The sequence below is a fragment of the Dermatophagoides pteronyssinus genome, unplaced genomic scaffold (assembly GCF_027571235.1).
Source record: "Dermatophagoides pteronyssinus isolate colony J.1.1.1.1 unplaced genomic scaffold, Derpt_VIB-CSIC_2022.12 sq0002, whole genome shotgun sequence".
Lineage (NCBI taxonomy): Eukaryota > Metazoa > Arthropoda > Arachnida > Sarcoptiformes > Pyroglyphidae > Dermatophagoides > Dermatophagoides pteronyssinus.
Genome location: NW_027461526.1, coordinates 3836251 through 3852881, shown reverse-complemented (window position 1 = coordinate 3852881; position 16631 = coordinate 3836251). Strand labels below are relative to the sequence as shown.

Genomic DNA, 16631 nt, shown 5'->3' with positions numbered 1-16631 from the left:
ATTTTTTTACAAAAAAATAAAAATTTCTAAATTGACATTATCCATCTGACTTTAAATATCAATGTCAATATTTTTCCCCCTACAAAACAAATCATGACATTATTTTACACAAACGAACATATAAAGAATTGATCATTATAGATGATCCATTTGATAAAAATCATATTATATTGATTTAGATGAAATATAAATGCTGTTTGAATTGATGTGGAAACAAAATCATTTGATAATTCTTTTTTTTTTTAATTATTTTTTGTTTTAGTACATCATAAATCGCCATTAAATTATCAATCATCAAACGATAAACTTTAAATATTTAAAAAAAAATCGTTACCATTATGAATTTTCTATTGAAAAAAATCCTTTTGTTCAATATTATCATTGTATTGTTTAATTTTCATAATGGTTTATTATTATCGAATGGTAATAATACTACCGAATTAGATCAAAAAACCGGAAATCATGATGTATTAATTCATGATGATAATAATAAATCATCGGAAATGTCAATTTCGAGTAAAATTCTAATTGGAATACGAAGAAAATTATTGAATACAGTTTCTGAAATTATTCAGGATATTGTCAATCAAACTGATGTTCATAAATTAAAACAATGTTATAATAGTGAATTTGCTGGAAAAGAATTAAATCTATTTCGTATACCGCTAAAAGATGTTATCACAAAATATTTTGTAAGTATTGAATTGAATTGAATTGAAAAAATTATTAATAAATAATAATAATAATAATAATAATAAAAATTCAAATAAAAAAAAAACATAATAAATTAGGAACATGATGAAATTAAAAATTTATTTAAAGATAAGAAAAAAATTCAAGGAGTTATTATAACATTTATACATAATATACGAGAATTATTACATATGATACGTAAATGTATATTTGCACCAGATCATCAACAAATGAAACTTGGTTTAACATCATTATCACATATGGTAAGACGGTTATTTTTTTTTGTTTCGAATTAATAATGATTAATATATATAATTTTTCCCTATCGATTGAATTTGTTTCAATCTACAAAAGAGCCCTAATGAATTTAATTCAATGTTAAATAAAGAATTGAAGAAATTTTTTTCGATAATTAAAATAAATGACCAGAAACTGCCAAATGTAAAGGATAATACTTGTCAAGATCCTGGAAGAGTAGATACGATTCCAATTGAATTTGATTGGAATGTAAAAGGAAAAGTTACAGCTATTAGACAACAAGGGAGTTGTGGAAGTTGTTTTATTTTTTCAGCTGTAGCTGTTGCTGAAAGTTCATATCTTATTCATGGTGATAATAAAATCAAAAAAGACGATCTAGATATAAGTGAACAGGCTTTATTGGATTGTCATCCACTTGCTACTTGTAGAACCGGTGGTTGGCCAAGTACAGCATGGTATATGATGAAACAAAATGGTATTGTTGATGAAAAAAATTCACCATATAAAGGTAAAGTAAGTTGATGTTGCCATTTTGTTTTGTTTTAGTTTGTTTTTTTAATTATATTGTCTTTTTATGATACGTTAATCGATTTTTTTGTTGTTGTTGTTGAAAATAGCGATCTGTTCGTGGATGTAAAAAAGATTTACCGAAATCAAAAATAAATTATAAAATTAACAAATGGTGTTCTCATAAGAACAATGATGAGAAATTTATTCAAAAATATATTTTGAAATATGGACCAGTATTTGGTGCTGTTGATGCTGAATCTACGGATTGGAAATTTACCAAAGACGTATTTCGTGGTCGATGTAGTAAAAGTGTAAATCATGCTATTGTAATAACTGGTTGGACAAAAAATAATTGGATTATTAAAAATAGTTGGGGTACAAATTGGGGTCGTAAAGGTTATCTATATTTACCACGTGGACAAAATAAATGCGGTATCAATCAAATTATAGGTATTGCTTTTGGCAATAGCACACGACATTCCAGAAAAAACAGTAACAAAAACGAAAACGATAAAAATAAGGATGAGAATAAGAAAAAGGATGAAGATAAGAATAAGGATGAGGATAAGAATCACGATCATAGTCATCGTCATCATCACCATCATCACTATCCAATAGTAATCGTTAATTGAATTTAAAAAAAAAAATTAATTTTTTACTTTCGGAAGAAAAAGAATTCAATGAATATTTTTTGAAATAAAATCAAAAGATGGCGTTATTTTTTGTAAAACATGTGTGTGTGTGTGTATTATGATTATTCTTATTTATTTAAAAAAACAGAACAAAATTTTTTCTCGGTACATTTTTTTCCAACAAGTTTCTTTCTTTTTTTTTTTGTATTCCGACAAAAACAAAAACAAAACAAAAAGATGGCAAATAGATTTTTTCTTAAACTAGTTATATTAGGTGCTCCTGGTTCCGGTAAAGGAACCATATCGAATCGTATGATACGTGATTTTAATCTTGCATATTTTGCTGTCGGTGATTGTTTACGTGATCATATGAAACAGCAAACAAAAATTGGTAATGAAGCAAAACGTTTTATTGAACAAGGAAAATTAGTACCAGATAATGTAATAAATCAATTGGTTATAAATGAACTTTGTGAACGTTTTAAACAAAAATCCTGGCTATTAGATGGTTATCCACGTAATCGTGAACAAACATTAGAATTATGGAAACAACCAGAAGAATTTCGTCCAAATGCTATTATCAATTTAATTGTACCAGATGATGAAATTATTGAACGTATTAAACATCGTTGGGTACATTTACCATCTGGTCGTATTTATCATATGATTTATAGTCCACCAAAAAATCCCGGTGTTGATGATGAAACTGGTGAACCATTAACACAACGTAATGATGATAAACCTGATGTGATTAAAGCTCGTCTATTAGAATTTCATAAACAAAACGATGAAATTGTCAAATTATTTCGGTAAATAATATATTCATTCAAACAACTGACAATTATAATACTAATTTTTTTTCAATTCAACACAAAAAAAAACAGTGAAAAGAAAATTGTTCATGATTTTGAAGGACGAGAATCGGATGTAATCTATCCTAAAATTAAAAATTTTCTGGAACAATTCATTCAATCAAATAATGCTAAAGCAGCCTAAATTATATCAACTTCATAGTCAAATTTATAGATTTTATTTTGGTAAAAAAAACTAAAACGTTATCCTTAATTTATAAAAAATGTTATTGTTTTGAATTAAAATGAATCCATTACAAAAAAAAAAAAATTTAATAAAACCAATAGTGTCGAAATAGTTTCGAATATATTTTTATAAAATGAAAAATAAACAACAAAAAAGCGGGCGGTATTCTATTTATACAAGTTTGGGTTGCTGCTGCTGCCTGATGGAATCAATACACATCAAAAAAGAAAAAAAAATAAATAAACTCAAATTGCTCCCAATTATTTTTTTTGAAAAAAATAAAAATAACAATAATCATCATTGAAATAAATATAAACAAAATATGTGAAATGTTATAATACTTATGCATATATGGTTTGTTTAACTATTCATCATCTATTTTCTATTTGTCAAAAAATTTCTTAAATAATGAAAAGATTATTTCAATCTTAATAATTGACTATAGCCAACCAACCAACCAACCAACCGAAATACTATTTTCAAAATCATTTTTCTCTTCATTTTCTTTCTCTTTTTTCTTCAAAAGAAAAATCATTATTTACTATTTATATTCATTTTGTCAATAAAGATTGTCATCATCATCATCATCATCTTTTTTTGTATTCATTTCGATAATAATTATCAATGAAATATCTTCATTTTTTTCCCTTGAATATTTCACTGAATTCCTTATTGATTCGATAAGTTTTTTTTCGTTTAAATTAATTTATCTTTATCTTTTTCTATGAAAAAATGAAATTCTTAAATTCTAATTAAATCAAAAAAACTTCCAAATTTATTTTTGTGTTTGTGTTCAGCATTTATTTCACTCAAGTTTGTCCATTTTATATGTGATTGAATTTGTATTATAACGATAAATAAACGGAAAATATTAATAGAATTTATTATTAAAAATCCTTATTCTGGATTAGTATCATCATTGTTTATTATTATCATTTGTAAATCTATCACAAACCAAAACCTAACAGCATTTAAACAACGAAAAACAAGACAAACAAACAAACAAATCTAAGTAAACAACGAGAGTCTCCACCTCATCAAATTGATTTTTTTTCCATTTCATTTGTGATTTTTATAAACTATTTTCGGATCAAGTTTCAATCATCTCAATCAATCCATTAATCTTTATTCTTGATCTCAATCAAATCATTCATTCATTCAATTTTTTTTGATGAAAATTCAATTTTGTTTTTCAATTCTCTACGAAAATCTTAGATTTTGATTGAAAATTTTATTTGTTTTCAAGAAATTTTGTTAATATTCGACTAGAAAATTATTAATAATAATGGCTAATACGTTACCATTTCATAAAATTATTATGGTCGGTGCTGGTGGTGTTGGAAAATCAGCCCTTACATTACAATATATGTATAAAGAGGTAAGAAAATTTTCACCCATTCTTTATTTTTGGAATTCATTCTATCCTAAAAACATAGTTATCTAATTGACCGTTATATAAAATCATTTTTAATTATAATTATTATTATCTTTGTTTTCTATTCTAAAACTAATTATTTTAATTTTTTTGTTACAAACACAATAAATATTAGTTTGTTACGGATTATGAACCCACCAAGGCTGATTCTTATCGTACTAATGCTAAAGTTGATGGCCAAGAAGTAAATGTTGATATATTGGATACAGCTGGCCAAGAAGATTATGCTGCCATACGTGATAATTATTTTCGTTCAGGCGAAGGTTTTATGTGTGTATTTTCGATAACTGAACATGAAAGTTTTGCCGCTATCGCTGATTTTCGGTTTGTTTTTAATTTTTGTCATTTTGGAATTTGTATCATTTAAAATAAATCATTCTTTTTTAAATAAAATAGTGAACAAATTTTACGCGTTAAAGGCGATGGTAATATACCAATGATATTGGTTGGTAATAAAGCCGATCTACATGGTGATCGTAAAGTAAAATTTGAAGAAGCACAAATGTTGGCTACACAATGGTCGGTACCATATATTGAAACATCGGCTAAATTATATACAAATGTTGATGAATGTTTTGATCAATTATTACGTGCAATTCATCAAAGTAAAGAACAATCATTGGATAATGGTAAACAACGTAAAACAAAAAATAAACGTAAAGGTTTATTGAAAGGTATCAGAAAAAATTGTATCATCCTATGAAATTTTATAAATGAAATGATCGTAAACGTTTTTCACTACATACTTAATCTTAATTTTAAGAAAAAATATATAACCAATAACTTTTTCAAAGATATTGAATTTTGTTTCGTTTTTTTTCTCCTTATAAATATATCTTATCCTATTGATCGATATCGATAATCTTTGTTTATTTGTTTTTTTTTTTAAATTTTCTTTAAATTTTTCATTTTCATGACTCAAACGATAAGCATTTTTTTCCCCTAAGAAATTTAAGACCATATACATTGTTTTCACTTGTAATTTTCATATTTCACCAGAACAGGAAAACAAACATTTTTTTACACTTGCAAACATACTGCTATTTTTTTTTCTATTTTAATTTATACTGAAATTGTTTGTAATCAATGATGCTGATGATAATAATAATGTGTATAATTGATTAAATTATTATTTGATTAATAAATATTGATTATCAATACAAACTTTTCGAGTATATCAAATGATTATCAATTGATAAATGAATCAATTTTTCTATTTATCAAATCTTAATTTTGCGTTTCCTTTAAATCGTTTGGTTGTACCTAGTGTGTGTTGTATGTCTGTCTTTTTCTTCTTTTTTTTTGTTCGGTTATATAAATTGCTAAAAGTAATTGATTTAAATCAATCCAAGAACAAAAAAAAAAATTATGGAACAAAATAATGAACCAATATTTTCTGTAATACCGAAAAAAAGTACCATTACAGATGATGATCGTAAACGGTTATTGAATATATTCAAACGAATGAATACAAATAATTTATGGTCAAAAGTAGAAAATTTTAATGATTTTCATGCTGAACGATTCAAGTATGTTTTTTTTCAATATAAAATTCGATTTTTTAACAAATTCCTTTTTTTCTGTTTGTTTGTTTTTGCAGAACTGGAAATGTTAACGATATTTGTTGGTGTAAATTAAGTGATGAATTTTGTCAACAAAAACGTTCCGAAGGTTATAAAGATCAGGATTTTATTGGAATTGTTGTAAAATTTTATACCGAATTTGATTGGTTCAAAGTTAATTCAATTGAACGGGCTGTTATCAATACAATTATTTCATCAAAAGGTTTTAGTCCTAAATTATTATTTATTGATGATAAATGTCAAGTGGATGAATATATTGAGGTAAATGTTATTTTCACTCATTTGAATTCACATTAAAAGGAAAAAAATTTTCAATTATATAGGGACGACATTACAATTATGATGATGATTGTGATGAAAATACTGTACGAAAATTGGCAAAAGAATTGGCACAATTTCATTCAATAAATCCTGTACCAATTTCACGTTTTGGTTTCGATCAATGGATTGCAATGGAAGATGATAAAGAAAGTGATTTTTATAAGATTCTTTGTGTGGAAAAACTTCATCTTAAAATGATTGAACAAAATCCCGAATTCAAGGCAAAATATTGTTAGTATTTGAAAAACAATGGTAAAAAAACTATTCTAATTTCTAATATTGATAGATGATATAATCGCTTCGATGGATATGGAAAAAGATAATGAATTATTAAAAAAAACTGTCAAAAAAATCGGAACACAATTAATATTATCACATAACGATTTTAATCGACAAAATCGTTTAATTCAATTTGATAAAAATGGTAATAAACGAATATATTTTATTGATCTTGATTTTACCAATTATTATTATCGTGGATTGGATTTGGGAAGATATTTTTCCAATTATCGTCATCATGATGATATGTTTGGTAATGAAGGTTTTCCAGATGATAATGAAATGGATTTATTTCTAAATGAATATCGTATGGAATTATCCAAAAGCCAATCATCTGAATGGTTAAATGATCCGAAAAATTCATTGGAACATTTTCGTGATGAATCAAAAATTTTTACATTAAAAGCCTATTCAATTGATGCTGGTTTTGCTGTAATGATGTTTGTACAGAATCCTACTACTGATAAATTTTTGGTATGTTTTTTTTATGCAACAACCCCCAGAAAAAAAAATTAATAAAATATTTCCAAATTAACAATTAGATAATAGCAAAAAATCGTTATGAAGGATTTTTACAATTGAAAAAAAGATTTACTGATGATGGAACTATACCTAGAATTTTGGCTGAATAAAAAATTGATTTGAAAATTCCGATTGTATGTGTTTTATGCATCATTTATTACCAAGAATAAAATTTCAATAAAATGTTTTTTTCAAATACCGCCACCACCATGTTGTTGTTGTTGAATCAGGATGCAATGTAAAATACTGTTGCTATGACATTATTATAACCGGATGATTATTAATGAACTTTATTTTTAAAACTTTTATAATAATAATAACTCATGATGAAATCCAAGGTCAAACAACATTGAAGTGAAGAATTGTGTTATGATAGTTGTTTGTTCATAGTTTTTGTTTTGTTTTGCTTTCCCTTGCTATTATAATAATGACTTTGAAGTTTATTTTATTCGTCTGTCTGTCTCTTGTTGTTGCGGTTGTTCATGTAATGATGATTTGATCATTCTTTTATACAGCAACATTGTTATTGAAAAAAAAATTGTTATTGAAAAAATATACTTGTTGCTCAGGTGATTTCTCATCTTCATCATCATCATCATCGGTAAAGGTATTCTGAAAAACAACCATTTTTTCCAGTTGTGTAGTTCAAGGTGACATCCATATTTTTTTCGAAAAAGAAAAAAATCCTGTTTCTATTTTGAAATTCTTTTCATAAGAAGTTTCGATATCTTATTATAAGAAATTCGTTGAAAAAAAAACTATGAATGTTAATTCAACTAAATGTATTGATGATTCGATTCCAAAACATCGTCGTGAAAGTGTTGCAAATAATACAATGGAACATCTTAGCTCATTAGATATTGATTCAATTCCGGCATTTGAACGTTTGACCGGTATTATCTGTACGATTGGTCCGGCTTCACGTGATGTACAGGTTTTGGTTGAAATGATAAAATCCGGTATGAATATTGCTCGAATGAATTTTTCGCATGGTACACATGAGGTAAGAACTAAAATGAATATTTTTTCTTCTAGATTTCTCAAAGTTTTATTTATATTTATTCTCTAGTATCATAAAGGTACTATTGATAATGTTCGAAAAGCTATCGAAATAGTTAGCCAGGAAAAAGGATTACCTCAATTTCCTGTTGCTATTGCATTGGATACAAAAGGTCCAGAAATTCGTACCGGTATTGTCGATCCGGTAAGTATTTTGAATCAAATTTCAATAATTGTAAATTTAATTGTAATTTTCTTCATTCAATCAGAGTGTTGGTGGTGATATTGAATTAGAAAAAGGTGATCATATAAAATTGACTACAAATGATGATCATCGAAGTCAATGTACATCGAAAATGATTTATATTGATTATAAAAATATTGTCAATATTATTCAAATTGGTTCACGTGTTTTTATTGATGATGGCCTAATTTCATTGATCGTTCGTGAAATAGGTGTCGATTATCTTGATTGTGAAGTTGAAAATGGTGGTTCAATTGGTTCGACAAAAGGTGTTAATCTTCCCGGTACATCTGTCGATTTACCTGCATTATCCGAAAAAGATAAATCCGATTTACGTTTTGGTGTTGAACAAGGTGTGGACATGGTATTTGCATCATTCATTCGTAATGCTAATGCTGTTCGTGAAATACGTAGTTTATTGACCGAATGTGGTGATTCCAATATAAAGATTATATCCAAAGTTGAAAATCATGAAGGAGTGAAAAATATTGATGAAATTATTGCTGAAAGTGATGGAATTATGGTAGCACGTGGTGATCTTGGCATTGAAATTCTACCACAAAAAGTTTTACTTGCACAAAAGATGATGATCGCTAAATGTAATATTGTTGGAAAACCAATCATTTGTGCTACTCATATGTTAGAATCGATGATAAAAAAACCTCGACCAACTCGAGCTGAAGTAAGCGATGTTGCTAATGCAATTCTCGATGGATCTGATTGTGTAATGCTTTCGGGTGAAACCGCTAAAGGTGCTTATCCATTAGAATCATTACGAATGATGCATGCTATATCGTTGGAAGCAGAAGCTGCAATTCATTCAAGAGTAAGTTTTTCTTTCTTTTTTTTTGTATTAAATAATTCATAAATTGTATCAATTTTAGAATTTATTTATTGAATTAAATAACAAATTAACCGTACCGGTTGATAAAACAACTGCAACAGCTATTGCCGCTGTAAATGCATCATTGAAATGTGCAGCTGCCGCTATTATTGTATTGACTACAACTGGACGTTCAGCACATGCATTATCACGTTTTCGTCCACGATGTCCGATTATAGCCGTATCAAGAAATTCAAAATCTGCCCGACAAGCACATTTACATCGTGGTATTTTACCATTATATTATGGTAATGAAATAGAATCAGATTGGTTACAGGATATTGATTCACGTGTACAATTTGCTATCGAATATGGTAAACGTAGATTATTTATTCGATCGGGTGATCCAATTATTGTTGTTACTGGATGGCGAAAAGGTGCTGGATCAACAAACACTATGCGTATTATTAGTGCTGAATAATTAGTTCATCAATAATCATTCAATGATGATGATTATAAAATTATTCAAAACATTCATTTATCAGTCCATTTAATTTAGTCATGATAAAATAGTCCTTTTTTGTGTTACAACAAAAAAAAAAATCAAATTATAAAATCAATTAAAAGTATTTGACACCAGATAGTGTTACTATTTTTTATTATTGGAATATTTGAAAAGAGGGAAATCAACAAGTCGATCAAACCGATCGAAAATTTGTTTCCAATATTTTTCTAAACCAGAAATTTAATCGAATCAACCAAAAAAAAAGTTTTGAAATTTTTTGACAATCAACATTTGATTCTTGTCAATCAATGATGATATTAGATCTTGAACTTTGTTATTTATTTTTTTATTTCTTTCTTTCTTTCATCATCATCATTATGTTTATAACTGGTTACAAGGTTGATCGAACTTGAACTTTCTTGTTAATCATCAAAAAACAACAAAAAAAAAAGATTTTTTTTCATTTGAATTTTAAATCAATTCATAATATGATCATCATCCACATCATTAATAATCAAATCAATATTTCTATCGATCGATCGATCAATCAATTAGACATTTATTTCAAAATTTGATTGATTGACATTTATGAATAATGAAAAAAAAAAATTTTATATGATGACTATTGTACAATGAAGATAATCAAATCTTTTTCTTTCCCGTGAAAAAAAAATTTGATAACAAAAAAAAATTAACCATTGAATCGCTTAAGGCTTAAAATGTACACCATCAAATTTATCCAAAAAACAAAAAAAATGGCAAGGATAATCCATTTCCATTTTTTTTTTCTGGAAGAAATTCAAAACGATTATCACAAAAGTGTGTGTGTTTATATTTTGCTTTCGATTTTCTTTAAAAATTGATTTCCACAATTCAAATTCAATAATGTTTTGTTTGAAATGAATGAAAAGAAAAGAAAAGAAAAATTATTATATAAACAGATAAATTGAATGATTACCGAAAAAAAATCCCAAATAACGATGATTAGATTTTATTTTTCCCTCCGATTTCAATCATTCGAAATCTAATAGCATTGAATGTGTGATATGGGAAAAAATTATTAAATCATAATCAATTTTGACAAAAAAAATTGAACTTTGACTTTTTTTTTGTTTGAAATCAAATAAAAAGTTTATTCGAATTTGGACTCAAATAATGATGAAAATAGCATTATCAATTGTTTAGAGGTTAAAATAGCATTTTTTTTTTTTGTTGGAAAAACGTTCGAAAAAAATGAATTTTGTCATTTTTGCATCCATGTCCACTTGGTGTGTCCTAGATTATTTTTTCAGGCAACTACTGAAAGAATTAGTAATTAGTAAAGTAAAAAAAATTACCAATTCTTTTTCATTAAATCAAGTATTTTCTTTGTATTCGGGTTCAGAGAACCAAAAAAAATTGTCAATAAACAAATGTCGACGACATTGTTTGTATATCTATTATCTTTGTGATACACTTGGTAAAATTTACAGTTTCAATTTTCTTTTTCTTCGATTATGAATAATAGGACATTCAACCTTGAAACTTTAATGACATTGAATGTTTTTTTTGGTTGGTTTTTGTTGTAATAACAAGCAAATAAAAAATAATCAAGGAAATAAACAAAAATTGTTGCTTCGAAAAACAAAAAAAAACTATATTTATTAGTCAAAATTGTCAATATTTTAAATTGGAAGGAAAAAAGTCCTTGGAATTCGTAATGAACTTTAACCTTTAATCCTGAAAAATTAAACTTTCAACTTTTCTCTGTTTTTTTTTCTTTTTTTTTTTGGGAAAAACCAATTTGGTCATTATTATGGAACGATCGATCGATAACAGGTGTTTGATTTTTTTCTTTTCTTTTTTTCTCCCAATTTGATTGGAATAACAAATTTCTCATCATTTCTAAATCCAAAATTTCTAATTATTTTGTTTGAATGTCATTTTGGAAAAAACCATCCTGATTATTTTTTTGTTGAAAAAATACCCTCGAATCAACAACTTGTACGAAATAAATTAATGTTGTTTACCTGTGTTGACCTTTACCAATCACCTTGATTTATCAACGAACAAAAAAAAATATATAACGTTAATAAAATGATATACCCAACCAACCAACCAACCTATATGACCTAAATAAACATTTATCATCTTCTTTATTTCAACCAAAAAAAAAAAAAGAAAAAAAAACATTAAGCTATCATTGATCTGAATCTAAATGTAATGGGCAACCCTCAAGGTAATCTTTATATTGGAAAAAAAACTTGATCAACAACAACAACAGCAACAACGAGAAAAAAGAAGAAACCAGGTTTCATTAAAATAATCATCATTTTAATCACATGTATTAATTATTTCTTTAATCATTAATCAATCAATCAATATTGATTTTTTATAATACAAAAAAATAGGAATCGAGGAAATCCTTTCAAGCATAAGTATGTGTGTGTGTGTGTGTGTAGGTAAATTGAACTTCATCATTTAATCGAACCAGCCTGTTTGACCGTAAAGAAAAAAAAAAGATAGAAAATATGAGAGATGCGGAAATTCAGATTGTTGAATATTTCAAACACATTCATGGACAAGGAAAAAAACTGGAATTTTTTCATAGATATGATTAATTCGGCTATATTATTATCGAAGAACCAAAAAAAAAAAAAAAAATATCATTAAATCTAAATAACGATAAAGATGATGATGATGATTAGTAGTAATATCGTAGTGGTATCCAGTTGAATAATTTCTTCTTCTTCTTCATTTTTTTTTTTGACCATGAAGCAACTTTAGCTGAAATATGCTTCCGCATTTTTCGCTTTTTTATTTCCTACGGAATTTATTTCTTTGTATTTTTTTCAAATAAAAAAAAAGATCGTGGATGAAGATGAAAATGTTTTTTTTTTCATTTTGGGAAATTTTTTTTCACGGTTTTTTCACGGTTCTCGTTCCATTACATGGACATTGTCCTTTTGTTTGTAAATGTACGAAAAAATAATAAACAAATGGAAAAAAATCAATTCAAATTTAAAGGTTAAGGTTATTTGAGGAGAAACAAAAAGGCGTAATGAATTTTGTTTGAAATTTTCTGAACTTTTTTGTTTAAACAATGCAAAAAAAAGGGTTAAACCAAATTGAAAAATAACGAAATCCGCAATATTCACATTTCCTTTTCTTTCTGGGAAAGTTTCGAAGACAAAAACAAACAAAACAGAAGTAAAATTTTGTTCTTTGTCGTTTTATATGTTGTTCGATAAAATAAAAATTCATCTACCTAACATAAGAAATGGCCATCAGAAGAAAAAAAAGTCGACAATTTCTACCTGTATTATGTTCAATTATCAATATGATAATCATGAGTAAAAAGCAAAACAAAACAAAAAAAAATGTCAAAATATTATCAAACAAGCAAACAAACAAAGAAATGAAATGTGAAATGGATATATATTTTTTTCAACTAAAAAAAATGCTAAATGTTGCATATATGAATATAATATTCTAAAACCCACCAAGACCAACATCAACAAAACAAAAAGGTGATAAATAGAGTGAAAAAAACAAACGAGAAAAGTTCATGAACCAATTTTTTTCGTTGTTTGTTTGAAATTATTTAATTATGTTCGGGACCCAGGTAGTTTCTTCTTCTTCTTCTTTGCAAATAAAACAACGACAAATCAAATGATTTGAAGAGAAATACTAAACATAGAGAGAAAAAGTTTATTTTCTCAATAAAAAATTTCTCTCTTCTGTTTCAATTTTTTTTAAAGATTTTGAATCTTTTCATTTGATTGATTAATGATTGTCATCATCATTATCATTATCAATCGATTGTTGATCAATATCTATTGTTGTTAAATGTCATCATCATCAATTGTTTATGTTGTTCAATGATATTCTCAATATTGATTTTTTTCTACCTTTGTTTTTTTTTTTTGCATTCATTCATTCAACAAATTTCATCGAAATGAATATTTCCAGAGAAAACAACAAAAAAATTGAATTTCATCATCATCGTCATCATTTGTACCTAACCAAACAAACAAAATTTCATCATTATTATTATTATCATTTGATAATCTTTGTAAGAAATTAGATTTCAAAGAAGAAGACGAAGAAGAAGAAATTCAACTGAAACAAGAAATAAACCAGTATCACACACTGGACAATGGTGTGTGTGTGTAGTGGTGGTCAATGTTGTTGTTGTTGTTGTTGTTTTTCGTCTTCAAAAAAACAGAAAACTAAATGTAGAATTTCAATGTTAATATCCAAGTTGGTCAGTATTTCATCAAACATCCAATCATTATGTTGTTAGTGGTGGTGGTGGTGGTACCGGTGTATTTAAATAATTTATCTTTTTTCCAAGTTGGTCGAAAGATTCAGGCAATGTTATAAACACTTAATTTTAAAATTTTCTTCATGTTTTTGTTGTTGTTGATCAGGTTTATTTCAACACAGGAATACTCTGTGTTGTGTGTGTGTATGTTTGAGTATATCTCAAATCAAATTCAGTTAGTTAGTTTAGTAAGTCATCGATCGATATTATCAACAAAATCAAGGTGTTTATATTGTGTTTCGGGGTTAAGAAAAAATATTTATGAAAATTGTCCAAAATTCTTTACACAAAAATTACCAATCACCATGTGTGTTATTTCAAATTAAATTTTGTTTGTTTTGTTTGTTTTTCGGTTTTTGAATGTCAATTTCTTTTGGTTCCAACCTTGATAAGAATGTGATTTTGGATTTTGTGCATAATTTGAATTTGGAAAATGTCAAATGTAATAACATTTCATCATCCGTGTTGTTGTGTAAGTGACATTGCTGTGCATAAATTATGTGTGTACAATATTGACAACATTGTTTTTAACATTTAAAAAAAATTTAATTGATTTGTTAAAACACATTATATGACATCACTAAATATTGCATATCATCTTGTTTTGGGTTTTTTTTAATTGTTGTTGTTGTCGTCGACCATACAACCCTTTTCTTTTAAGGTAATATTTTTTGTTTGTTATTTAACTTGTTTTATCATTTCAATTGTTGACCAATTCTAATAAATCATCTTCTGAACAACAACAAAAATCAATTTACATAAATGTAAATGTATTTAGCCTATTGGCGTAGACACATCAATTCATTTGGATTTTCATAAAAATGAATTATTATTATTGATGTTTGTTTGTTTGTTTCCACTACAAACAAACAAATCAAATCAATAATCAAGTTTAGATTTACATATTTTTTCAAGATCAAAAATTCTGAAATTCAATCGAATATTTCAAAAAAAAAGAGAGAAAAATGGAGAGGATTGTCATAAACATACAGCCTAAAGGTGTATTAATTTGATCGAAAATTGATGATGATTATGATTATTATTAAATGCCAAGTTCAAGCAGAGATTTTTTTTCTCGTAAGAAAAAAAAAGGAAAAGAAATATTTTCAAGGTAAAACGGTCATCTTGTTTGTTTAATCTTTTCTTTTTCTCTCTCTCTCTCTCTCTTTCTGAGAAAACATTATTATCCTACTTATTATTTAAGACTTGTTGTTGCTGTCACAACGCAGAAAAATATTCAAATTGTTTTTCTTCCTTTTTTTTCATCTTCTTTAAATCGAACAACATCGATTGTTAATCATCAAACAGTTTCGATATTCAAAATTAATTAATCAGAAAAAAAATCGATCGATTGATGCCGATCAAACGTTGACCTTTCTTCGTTTTGCCAATGGAATTGGCCAAATTTTTGTTTTCTTTCCAAAAAATATTGATTCTGGCCAAAATCATTTGATTTTCATATTTCAAATTATGAAATTTTGTTACAAAATGAAAAAAATGTGTGAATTTTTTTATTATTTCTCGACACATTCAAAAGTAAACACATTTGGGCCCAATGATGATGATAATAATAACATCATCACATCAGATTTTGTGGAAAACAATCGATCAAACAAAATAAAATCCATATTGTGTATATTTAGCAACAATGAACATTAACACAGGTAGGAAAATGAAATAAATAAAATATTTTATTTCATTTTTTCTTCATAAAACTAAAAATAAACAATTGAAATTCACATTGTTTGTTTGTTTTTTCTCCACTATTATCATATATGGATCATCATCAGTAGTAATCATAATTATCGATTTGAATAATTTTTTTCTGTTTTGTTTCAAATTTTCAAGTTTTTTTTCTAAAATAATTATTATTGCATAATAAAAATCAATGAAATGGATACATAAAGTTTTTCTATTTGTTTCTTTTGCATAAATGAAAAGCAATATTCATCAATGATATGTATTTTTCTCTTGTGTTTTGATTGTTAATTACCATCTTCTTTCTTTTTGAAAATCAATTGAACCTATTATTAAATTTGAATTTATTGACATTGAAAATTTTTGAGAAAAAAATTATAGAAAGAGAACATTAAATTACATCATTGAATATCGATATTTGCTATTATTAAAGTTTCATCATTTTTAAAAATCTTTTAATCTTTGAGGTTGTTGTTATGATCGATTATTTGATGATAATGAATAAAATTTTGTTGTCGTCGTTGTTGCTGTTGTTTGGTGTAAGGTCAATGGATCTTTTTTGTTGTCATCGTTGTCGTTATTGATAAAAACCATTTAGTCATTCAATGATAAGGATACAAAAATCGATTTCAATAATCGGTTATAGACATTTTTCTGTTTTGTCTAAGGCTCTTTAACTCGTTAAAACATTTCCTAGTTTGTTGTTGTTGTTGTTGCTTTGAATCTAAGTTTGTTTTGTCTGGTTTTTCATTTTTATCATCATCATCGATAATTTTGTCAAAATT

General features: G+C 26.3%; 5 protein-coding genes across 5 annotated transcripts; all 5 read left to right on the top strand.

The window, feature by feature from the left end:
* The first annotated feature begins 230 nt into the window (after positions 1-230).
* LOC113789556 (uncharacterized) lies at positions 231-2191 on the top strand. Its single transcript, XM_027339115.2, has 4 exons — positions 231-692; positions 792-956; positions 1048-1464; positions 1569-2191. The coding sequence occupies exons 1-4, from the start codon at positions 339-341 to the stop codon at positions 2091-2093; spliced, it is 1461 nt and encodes a 486-aa protein (XP_027194916.1). The 5' UTR covers positions 231-338; the 3' UTR covers positions 2094-2191.
* An 8-nt stretch (positions 2192-2199) lies between these two features.
* On the top strand, positions 2200-3846 carry Ak3 (Adenylate kinase 3). The gene is made up of 2 exons (XM_027339149.2): positions 2200-2902; positions 2978-3846. Exons 1-2 carry the CDS (start codon positions 2331-2333, stop codon positions 3087-3089), a joined length of 684 nt encoding a protein of 227 aa, XP_027194950.1. The 5' UTR covers positions 2200-2330; the 3' UTR covers positions 3090-3846.
* A 147-nt stretch (positions 3847-3993) lies between these two features.
* Positions 3994-5730, top strand: LOC113789600 (ras-related protein Ral-A-like). Its single transcript, XM_027339161.2, has 3 exons — positions 3994-4509; positions 4682-4890; positions 4963-5730. Exons 1-3 carry the CDS (start codon positions 4417-4419, stop codon positions 5267-5269), a joined length of 609 nt encoding a protein of 202 aa, XP_027194962.1. The 5' UTR covers positions 3994-4416; the 3' UTR covers positions 5270-5730.
* Positions 5731-5814: 84 nt separating this feature from the next.
* Positions 5815-7475, top strand: LOC113789568 (putative ethanolamine kinase A). The gene is made up of 5 exons (XM_027339126.2): positions 5815-6095; positions 6167-6410; positions 6473-6701; positions 6757-7223; positions 7292-7475. Exons 1-5 carry the CDS (start codon positions 5935-5937, stop codon positions 7379-7381), a joined length of 1191 nt encoding a protein of 396 aa, XP_027194927.2. The 5' UTR covers positions 5815-5934; the 3' UTR covers positions 7382-7475.
* A 414-nt stretch (positions 7476-7889) lies between these two features.
* Positions 7890-9978, top strand: LOC113789548 (pyruvate kinase PKM-like). The gene is made up of 4 exons (XM_027339104.2): positions 7890-8274; positions 8341-8475; positions 8540-9340; positions 9399-9978. Exons 1-4 carry the CDS (start codon positions 8032-8034, stop codon positions 9816-9818), a joined length of 1599 nt encoding a protein of 532 aa, XP_027194905.1. The 5' UTR covers positions 7890-8031; the 3' UTR covers positions 9819-9978.
* The last annotated feature ends 6653 nt before the right edge of the window (positions 9979-16631 follow it).

Bases quoted from the DNA above. Each gene is read 5' to 3' on its own strand.
- Ak3 (XM_027339149.2), top strand. From the start codon at position 2,331: ATGGCAAATAGATTTTTTCTTAAACTAGTTATATTAGGTGCTCCTGGT. The intron at 2,903-2,977 runs GTAAATAATATA...AAAAAAAAACAG, and splicing joins GAAATTGTCAAATTATTTCG to TGAAAAGAAAATTGTTCATG.
- LOC113789548 (XM_027339104.2), top strand. From the start codon at position 8,032: ATGAATGTTAATTCAACTAAATGTATTGATGATTCGATTCCAAAACAT. The intron at 8,275-8,340 runs GTAAGAACTAAA...TTTATTCTCTAG, and splicing joins TTTCGCATGGTACACATGAG to TATCATAAAGGTACTATTGA. The intron at 9,341-9,398 runs GTAAGTTTTTCT...TATCAATTTTAG, and splicing joins AAGCTGCAATTCATTCAAGA to AATTTATTTATTGAATTAAA.
- LOC113789556 (XM_027339115.2), top strand. From the start codon at position 339: ATGAATTTTCTATTGAAAAAAATCCTTTTGTTCAATATTATCATTGTA. The intron at 693-791 runs GTAAGTATTGAA...ATAATAAATTAG, and splicing joins ATGTTATCACAAAATATTTT to GAACATGATGAAATTAAAAA. The intron at 1,465-1,568 runs GTAAGTTGATGT...TGTTGAAAATAG, and splicing joins ATTCACCATATAAAGGTAAA to CGATCTGTTCGTGGATGTAA.
- LOC113789600 (XM_027339161.2), top strand. From the start codon at position 4,417: ATGGCTAATACGTTACCATTTCATAAAATTATTATGGTCGGTGCTGGT. The intron at 4,510-4,681 runs GTAAGAAAATTT...AATAAATATTAG, and splicing joins TACAATATATGTATAAAGAG to TTTGTTACGGATTATGAACC. The intron at 4,891-4,962 runs GTTTGTTTTTAA...TAAATAAAATAG, and splicing joins GCCGCTATCGCTGATTTTCG to TGAACAAATTTTACGCGTTA.
- LOC113789568 (XM_027339126.2), top strand. From the start codon at position 5,935: ATGGAACAAAATAATGAACCAATATTTTCTGTAATACCGAAAAAAAGT. The intron at 6,096-6,166 runs GTATGTTTTTTT...TTGTTTTTGCAG, and splicing joins TTTCATGCTGAACGATTCAA to AACTGGAAATGTTAACGATA. The intron at 7,224-7,291 runs GTATGTTTTTTT...ATTAACAATTAG, and splicing joins CTACTACTGATAAATTTTTG to ATAATAGCAAAAAATCGTTA.